The sequence below is a fragment of the Empidonax traillii genome, unplaced genomic scaffold (assembly GCF_003031625.1).
Source record: "Empidonax traillii isolate 1590-97213 ecotype Southwest subspecies unplaced genomic scaffold, ASM303162v1 scaffold49:size1601597, whole genome shotgun sequence".
Lineage (NCBI taxonomy): Eukaryota > Metazoa > Chordata > Aves > Passeriformes > Tyrannidae > Empidonax > Empidonax traillii.
This window is the reverse complement of record NW_020955242.1, coordinates 1433276-1442495: the sequence shown is the minus strand read 5'-3', so window position 1 is coordinate 1442495 and position 9220 is coordinate 1433276. Positions and strand designations below refer to the sequence as shown.

The 9220-nt window shown below is 38.6% G+C and overlaps 1 protein-coding gene across 7 annotated transcripts in view; it reads right to left on the bottom strand.

Moving 5' to 3' along the window:
* Window positions 1-1160: 1160 nt before the first annotated feature.
* The window catches only part of TOX3 (TOX high mobility group box family member 3), a 79119-nt gene continuing 71059 nt past the window's right edge, over window positions 1161-9220 (bottom strand). For all 7 annotated transcript variants that reach the window (XM_027879011.1, XM_027879012.1, XM_027879013.1 and 4 more), the window contains 4 exons: window positions 7157-7426; window positions 5806-6033; window positions 4394-4474; window positions 1161-3035 (listed from right to left, as the gene is read on the bottom strand). In XM_027879011.1, coding sequence (XP_027734812.1) covers window positions 2280-3035; window positions 4394-4474; window positions 5806-6033; window positions 7157-7426 — 1335 coding nt within the window. In that variant the 3' untranslated portion in view covers window positions 1161-2279. The remainder of the gene's footprint in view (window positions 3036-4393; window positions 4475-5805; window positions 6034-7156; window positions 7427-9220) is intronic.

The following is a 9220-nucleotide window of genomic DNA, read 5'->3' as shown; positions in this document are numbered from 1 at the left end:
GACAGGCTTCCTTGCTCTTGGAATAAACACCCTCCATCCCAGACATTATTAGATATCATGCTAAGGCTATTAGGAGCATGGGTAGCTGTCAACTAACACCTATTATGAAAAGCTTCAATTTATACATGATTTTTTTCTGCTCCAAGAAATCTATAAATTTATAATTAGAATCTCTTGCTGTTCAATATTTGTACATAATAAACAGAGTACCTGAGGATGATGAAATATTGAAAGCTCAATTCTTTATGAATAAACTCACATGATTATAGTACCTCTTCCCTCAAGTCTGGCTGCAACTTTTTGGGGATCTGTATTCCATAATTTTTGGGTTGTGGTCTGAGCATGGTAGCCATACCTCAAACAGGTTTAGGATTCTGCTCAGGTTTGACACTTGCTGTTTTTAATTTTCATTTTATCATAAGCAGTTTAAGATTGTTGCCAATGGTAATTTGCAATTTTTATCAAGACCTCTTCATTATAGCTTCTGACAGGACAGATGCTGTAATTAATCATGCCAGACAACTGGGGATAGTGGTCAGACTGCACTCACAGCACAGATACTGCAGGCAAAGAAGAGAAAGAAGAAAACAAAGAAACTCTTCTGTTCAGAGCAAAAATATATGAACAGCACTAATAACACACTAGATGTGAATGTCTCCAAACCCTTCATACAAAACACCTGCTCTCTCCAACCCTGCCTCCATCATGTTCTTGTTCTATGAGAAAATAAAAGTCAGAGAGTTCAGGAGCAGCCCGAGTTTCAAAGAGCTGGAGGTTTACAGAGGGAAGCCCACAGCAGTAGCTGCGTTCACATCTGAAACTCCCAGAGAAAACCACAATTTGTGCACCTCTGAACTATTGCTGAGAGACAGGTCCACTACCCTGCTCCTGCAGATCAACCTCAGGAAGGCACCATGACTGCTTTGTGACTCCACCACCTGCTTTCTCCTTCTGAAGTTGAAGATACTCCAGAGAAGGTGCCTGGGACTCCAGCGGTGCATCCTGGTGGATACAAGAGCCGATTGCTCGCTCTGCTCCGATCAGTACCTGTTTACTCAGTATGCCTGATAAAAACCCAAAGCAGTTAAAAACATGTCCAAGAAAACGATTGCAGAAGGAAATATTTCTGGTTTTTCCATCAAAGACTTACGGCTCATCAGTTTTACTGAAATGTGTTTATTCTATAGCAAGATAAAAGCATTTATTTTAGATAAGCAAAATACAAACAACTTAATTGCTGCTATCATAACTCATAAAAAAGTATAAAACAGCATAAAAACACAATAAGCAATGTAGCAATTAATAAATCATGTTACCAGTGTTTACATTAAAGCCTCATTTATGAAAACTTTACAACACATGATATGAAAACTTACAACTTTTAAAGAAAATATTTACATTGATTATTCGGTTGTGGAGTTTCTTTTAAATATTCTACTGGTTTTACAGCGTATTAATAACTCTTGCATTTCTTGTCTTAGCTTTCTGTAATAACAGTTCTATTTAAGTGCATTTCCCTTTTAAAAATACAGTGTATTAAATCTGAAACTCATCACTTCGACACAGAATATAATATTCACATTTGTTCTGTAATTCAATTAACGTAAGAGGGTAAATGTCAATATATATTTTCTTACAAACTATGGCAGGTTTATTTGGAGAAATGAAGTGAAAGGTTGGGTCAAACATTTAAGTCCACTTACTTGCATCTGTTTTTCTGAAGACATTTAGGAGAGAAAAAAAAGTAAGAGCTTTGGCAAAAATCTGTGATTTACTCTATTTTTTCATGACAAAAAATGCCATCAACTAACTCATGTCATACAAGTACGATTGTATGAAATCCAATCATCATTTTACAGGTAGTTACAACTGTGCTTTAAGGGCTTCATGAGTTCATACTGCCTTGAAGTGCATTATTCACTTTTAGAGAAACAAGGGTTATAGCATATAACTCTGAAAGGCCATTTTGCAGTCATAAGGTCCAGGTATTTATTAGGCCAGTTGATTCACATATTGTAGGTAAAGCTTAAATAAATTAAAAAGGCATCACATGAAAAACAGCTTTTCTTTTTTAAACAAAATGATTTATAGTCAGCTAAAAGATGATACACAGCTACATTGTAGTTCTTTATTGCCTATCTAATAGACAGTTTAGAGGATCATTTGATCTGTTATGCATCCCTGCATAACTACCATCAACAATTTACAGTTTTCAGCCAAATATGGTTTACCCCTACCCCCTCCATCAACACAAAGCCATGTTGCAAGACCACTTATCTTCAGAAAATACTGACCTGCGATAATACTTGAGTCTGTGTCTGAGATTGTATTTGCGACTGGTGCTGCTGAGGTGCTGGCTGAGGGCTCCCAATGGCCGGGATGGGAGACGTGATCTGCGAGGCTCCGGGAGAATGCTGCTGAGGAGAAGGCTGCGACTGGTGTTGCATATGCTGCATTTGCTGCTGCTGCATTTGCTGCTGCTGCATTTGCTGAAGCTGTATGTGCTGCAGCTGCTGTTGCATTTGCTGTTGATTGATCTGCTGCTGAAGATGCTGCTGCTGCTGCTGCAAATGTTGCTGCATGTGGTGCTGAAAATGCTGCTGCTGCATTTGCTGTTGTATTTGCTGATGCATTTGATGCTGATGTAGTTGCTGCTGCTGCATGTGCTGCATCTGTTGCTGCTGGAGCTGCTGTAAATGCTGCTGCTGGCTTTGCATCGAGGGACTGACTTGAGACGAAGACGGCGTTGCCACCATATTTGTTCCCATAGAGCTCATCAGTGGAGCTGCAATGTTTGTTGGCATGTTTGGTGCAACCGTAACAGAAGCTACAATCTGGTTCATTGGCAGTCTCATGGTCAAGGGTTTTGGAGCAATCGCTCTGGGAAGGGGCTGTTGAAGAGTTTGAGGAGATACAGATACCGTTGCGTGTTGAGAAAGAGAAGTATTCAGAATAAGAGAGGAAGACAAATTTGTGGATGCCAGCGTTTGCTGAACAGAACGAATTGTCTGGGCCTCAGCAGATTCTGCAGCAGCCTGTGTTTGGAAAAGAAAATAATTGTCTTTTCAACAGAAAAAAACCCCATTGTTACTGTTTATATGCAAATAAAAGTAACAGCTTCTCTGGGAAACTTCATCATGTTTTGTTTTCTGTCAGAAAAGATCAATATACAGCCTGAAAACAATCACTGATCCACCAATCCATTACCTCACCTCTTTATCTGTTTTTCTATATGGTACCTCCAGTTCTTACTTGGACAAAAAAACAAACTTGTGCCCTTTCAACACCAGAAAGTCACAGATGCTTCATACATTTTGTTGCTGAGTTAGAAATGGCACAACTTAGGACTGGGAAAATAAAATCCCTCAAGGATATTTAGAATTCCTACTGCCAATGTACTCAGCATTGTAATACGAAATGCTTTTAGAATATTATCTAAGTCCCAGAGGGAACAGAAAAACACAGCTTCTTAACACAAGGAGAAGAAATCTTTCAGCTTCCAAAAACACACATATGTAATTTCTGCTGTTGTACGTTCAATCATTAATTAAAATACACAGCAACTTTCTGTATGATTTACTAATGTTCTGCAGTTGCACATTCAAATAAATATTCTCAGGAGTTAGACATCATCACCCTCTGTTGCTTTCTTCTCATTGAATATATTTTTGAAATTAATCTTCATGAAATATTATTAGAGAAATAACCACTTTGGTAATGCTTTACCTGTATTTTAGAATATTTCCATTTACAATATTCAGATACAACAGATCTACAGCCCACATAGTGCTGCCAGCTAGAAAGGTAAATTCTCAAATAAGACAGCAGAGCTTTGTTTTCTTCACAAGTTTTATTTTAACTCAGGATCCACTAAAATACTCCATGTGGCTCAGTGCCAGTCTGTTTGTAAGTACCCTCCAAATTCAGAGCCACCACGCATTTTTTACCCCTCACCTGCAAGAAATGCTTAATTTGTCACACAACAACTGACCTCCAGCTCCACGCAAAGCAAGCCTGTCTTTTGAGAAGCAGCACTTGAGGAAAAACAAACCTCTGCAAATAGCTTGCAAACGTTAATGTAAAAAGGTCAGTATATTTTTCATGACTGAATTTTACTTTTGTAGTGAAGTGCATTACTTTGCCTCCATAGCTCAAGGAAGATGTGCATTTACAAAGGTATTTTTTTGGTAACTGTTATTATGCAAGCAGAGAGATGAAATTATTTTTGCAGAGACTAAGCAGGGTTCAAGCAGCAGCAGTACATTTTGTAGAGCTGTATTACAGGAACCCTAGGATGCTACTTTCATTTTGCATATCATCTCCCCCCCCCAGATATTTAAACAGCATTGCCAAAATCTCACTTGCATTACACTGAGGGCATTATTAGGCTTACCTTAGAAACAAGGCTTGCTCTATAGGCAGCAAGTGCCTTTAGGTATTCTTTTTTGGCAGCTTCAGTTTTTCTTTTATATACCTATTAAAAACAGACCACAATATTATCAACTTCATCTAATAAGATGTTTTTGCCAGAATGCTCTCAAAATCACTTGCAAAGAAACAAAAACACACAGACCAAAACCCCTGAAAACATTCTACTGTTAGATGTGCTTTTTCTTCCTTGAAAATTCTAAATATTCTTGCAGATGGCAAAAAGATTTCAGCTCTACTTGCTGGACCTGCACTACAATTTATGTCAATTATCATGAATAACAAAAGGCTGATGTTTGATATCAGTCTGAGCAGTCAACTGTTTTACAAGACTAGCTATGCACACTTTACCTCCCTAGAAAATGGTATTTTAATGACACTAAGTAAAAGGGATATTAGTACACTGAGTATTTCAGATGACAAAATGCATCAGCAGTAGTATACAATGTCTATGCATTTTTTTCCCAAACAAATATCTGACCTACACATAAAAAAATCTGTATAGCTTTATAAAAAGGTGTTCAATGAGCTTGGACTTGCCCCATGCCCAGCATGAGAGAATCATACTGAGTTAAACAAGAACAGTTAGGCAAAAATGAATAAATCTGTATTTTCAATCACCAATAACTTTAAAGTCCACCTTTAAATGATGTTTAAGGACATCTGCTAGATCATACCACAAGTTTCCAAATGTATTTCAGAAACAAGTACCATTCATCTCTTGCCAAAAGGTATCCTATTTGGGAAGCTACTCTTCCACTGAAGCTTTTATTAACTGTTACTGGGAGCTGAATGGAATATCAACAGGCCAACAAAGATTATCTTTTTTTAAACTCCTTCAATCTGTGTGCAGAAGTTACACGTGTATAAGAAGAAGAATAACTCTCAAGGAAGTACAGAACTCATCATTCTGTACCAAGTTTGAGTTGGAGATAGCATTTCACACACAACATTGTAATGAGACACAGAGGATTGGCTTCAAAGGTTGGAAATCAACACGCTTTGTAACAAATTCATAAGGCAGATCAAAGGAAAATGGTAAATATGCTGTACCTTCTTTTCTAACTTGTTAATAGAAAACAGGAGCTTTGAAATAGGAATCATCAAAAGATGGTTTTAAGAGGAGTCTAGGACACTATCACCTAAGCTCTTATACAAACTGCTCTCTAAAATTTAAAGACAAATAAAGTCACTTAACACTACCTATTGACTCTTACAAAAAATAATTTCTAGATGCCAGGTCTTCAGGAAGTTCAAAAATCAGTGTAGCTCTACAGAGGGGAAAGCAGCACAGTTTACTCAGAGTAGAGGTAAGAGGATTTTTTACAAGGATTGCAATATTCCTTCCTGTGAGACAACCCTGAATCAATTTCTTACCTGTTTTTGTTCTTCTCCTAAACTGTCCCACATAGATGCCACTATTTTGGAAACATCTCCAAATGTAGCATTCGGGTTCTGCCCTTTAATTGCAGCTTGTGTATCCCTGAAGAAAAGGGCATATGCTGACACTGGCTTTTGTGGCTCATTGGGGTCTTTCTTTTTCTTCTTCTTTGGAGTCTTGGGCTTTTTGCCAGAATCCGGGGCAGCTCTTTTTTCTCCAGTAGCCTAAGAATCAGTAAGAACAATAACAGTCAATATATGCATTAAGCCAGATTATTACAAAAAATTACTGACAGTCAGCCTTAATAATATACAGAGAAAGCTACTATGTATGCAACTTGCAAGAGTCCTGTTGTGCAAGCCACTCTCTTACCAAATAGTTCTTAGTCCCAGCCTAATCTCACTGGATCTACTAGAACTAAATGCATGAATATTTACTACTCATTTTAAGTATGGCTCAGAGACTCAAATCCTATGAACTTGGCCTGAAAAAGTACACCCCAATGCTAATTTGTATTTTAAAAATACTGCTTAAATTATAGTAAATTTTGAATAGGCCATCTACGTTTTTCCATTAAAATGTAATTGCAGCAGCAGAGACTCCAAAAACAAGAGCTTGGAGGCATCTCCCAGTTCCAAGACTTAGACTATCAACTTAGGCATGGGTCAGGGATTAAAAAAACCCCTACCTTTCAGGCAAAATGCAGAAGCAACTTGGCAGTGTTTATGCCCCTGCAGTGAGCACTGGCTGTGTCCCCGCCATACCCTGGTGCTGGAGGCCCCGTGCTATGGCCAGGCACTGGCCCAGCACCAACAGCCCCCTTTCCCCTCTGGGACAAGGAGCTCACCAGCAGCACATTCAGGGTTACAGCAACTGCTATAACAACATTTGTACTTCATTTGTTGATAAAATTTTCCTTTTATAACAAATTTATTTAAAGCAAAGTGTAACTTAACTAAACTTTCAGTTAGAAGAAAGCTTTTTTTATTTCTGTCTAAAAGCATCTATGTTTTACATGACTCGAGAGAATACCAAAATGACAAAACTGTCCAAAGTTGACAAGTGAAGAAATTCACCAGATCTGAAAACCTGAAGCGAATTAGATCAAATATATATATACATACGTGTGTGTGAGTGTGTATAAGTCTATTCTTAGGTTTATTATTATGGAGGTAGTATGAAAACTTACTAAGTAAAGAAGCTGACCAGCAAGTTAATCATATTTCACTATACTGTGACATTTGTACTTTATGAGTGCATTGCAGCTGAGCTGATACCACCACATCCATGAAAATACAGCACACAGAAGTGTGAAACTTGCTCACTACAGCACATGGAATAACTTACTCTATTTGATTCATCTGCATCTTCTTCATTGATAGAGCTGGATGGGGAAGGAGTGGCTGATTTACTTGCAGGAGGGGAGGGAGAAGTGTGTGGCAAATTAGTGCCTCCTAAATTTAGCCCCAGCTGTGCACTTAGCTGAGACTGGTTAATGGTGGTGAGCTGAGACGGAGGCATAATCCCGGAATGAGCAGCATCAGTCATATGGACAATAGATCTCATAATCAGAGAGTGATCCTGGCGGTACTGGGAAACTTGTGTGTGACTCTGATCCTAAAAGAGATTGAAATGTTATTAAGTCATTAGCAGTTACTATACAGCAGTATTGAGTAAAGTTATTTTCACAGCCTTACAGAACCAACACGGTCAAAGTGCAGTTTGCTTCCTTTATTTTTAATGAATTAAATGCATTTTGAATAAATTAAATGCAACAACAGTTACCACAACTGCCCCAAAATTCCCTTTCCCCCCAATTGTGGTGTTGGGGTTTTTATGGTTTTTGTTTGTTTGTGGAAGAAGAATCTCCCTATTTTTAAAACATTTCTTCTCTTGATGCAGTAAGAAATACCCTCATAAGGTATCAATAGGGAAACAGACTGACTGACGATTCAGGGAAAACATTGCAACTGAGGAGACACAAACTGCTGTCAAATGCAGAAACAAACAAAACCAGGGCGGGGTGAGGGGATACATATAGAGAGAAAAGCATCTTTCTTTACTGACATTCAATTATTCGTAGCTCTTACAAGTAACAGTAGTAGCAGGTATAAAACAATCCTGTCTGACTGGGATTTTAAAGCTGTTTTGAACACAGAACACTGCCCTGCCAGGTCTGGAGTGCAGACACTGCAGCACACTGGAGAACCGGCCCAGTAATCCTAAACACTCCTGAAGATTCTTGTTTGCAAGCACCACATGGAACCACACAGTTTTATCTTTAATCCAACAATCAAACATGTGAGGAAGCAGCAAGCAATGTACAAATCACCTCCTTTATTTTTCTTGTACTTCATGTCTCAGAAACACAAGTGCTTGCATGGTTTGGTTTCTACTGTTTCTTGGGGGCACAAACTGCGTCTCCTACATCTGTGCAGCATTTACCACGTTTGTAAAGAAAAGGAAGCAAGACCCTGAAGGTAAAGTCAGCTGGAATCTTCCTATGACAAACTCCTTTTTTTTTTTTTTTTAACCATACACAGATCAACACACAATGAAGGAACATTTAAACAGAAAAGAAGTTGTTTTTTTTATAAGTTAATAAGAGAATAAATAGCTCACAAATTGATTCAGCAACCTGATTAATCCATAGTCATTGTTTGAACAGCCAGAAACATGAGAAATAAATTAGATTTTGAAAACTCTTTCATTATTAATAACCTACACTGCAATTAGTAGCAGGTGCAATGCTTCTTAATGAAATGACACAGAACAAAACAGCAATTGTGGGAGCCTGGTGTACAGCCCACCGGACTTCCACAACAGAGTCTGACCTTCCTGGTGCTCTCTTATTAAGTATGGATAAGCCCAAACCAGTTTTGAAAAATCTGTGTCAGCATGGAGGTAAGTTTAACTCCAGTGACTTTCCTCCTTTTACAATTCTGCCCTCAACAGAGGCAGTGGTTCTGTGCTCCTGGAAGCCTTTCCTTGCCTGGAACAAGCATGGCAATGTAAGGCCATACATGAGTTAGAGAAGGTGCACACCCTGCCTCATCCATCTTTACATCCTAGTGCTGCAGCACACTGCCCCCCTACAGTAATAAATCGTATTAATTCTGAATTTGACATTCACGTGTCTTTCCGCTGAAGCCTATGCAGAAAAAAAACCCCTTCCGTAGCATAAAAGTACACGTAGTGTTGCACCTGGATCCAGTACAGATAAAGTTAACCTCACAAACTCATGATCCTAATCCTAGGCACTAGGACTCATGCTCATTTTCCCCATGCTTTCCAAGCCATTGCCAGCTTGGCTCATAGTCCATGCCATACCACACCACACTGCTTTTCCTACTTCTTGAATTCTTTTAATATTTTCAGTGAAGGACTGTAGTTCCTTGGAGATGAGTGTGT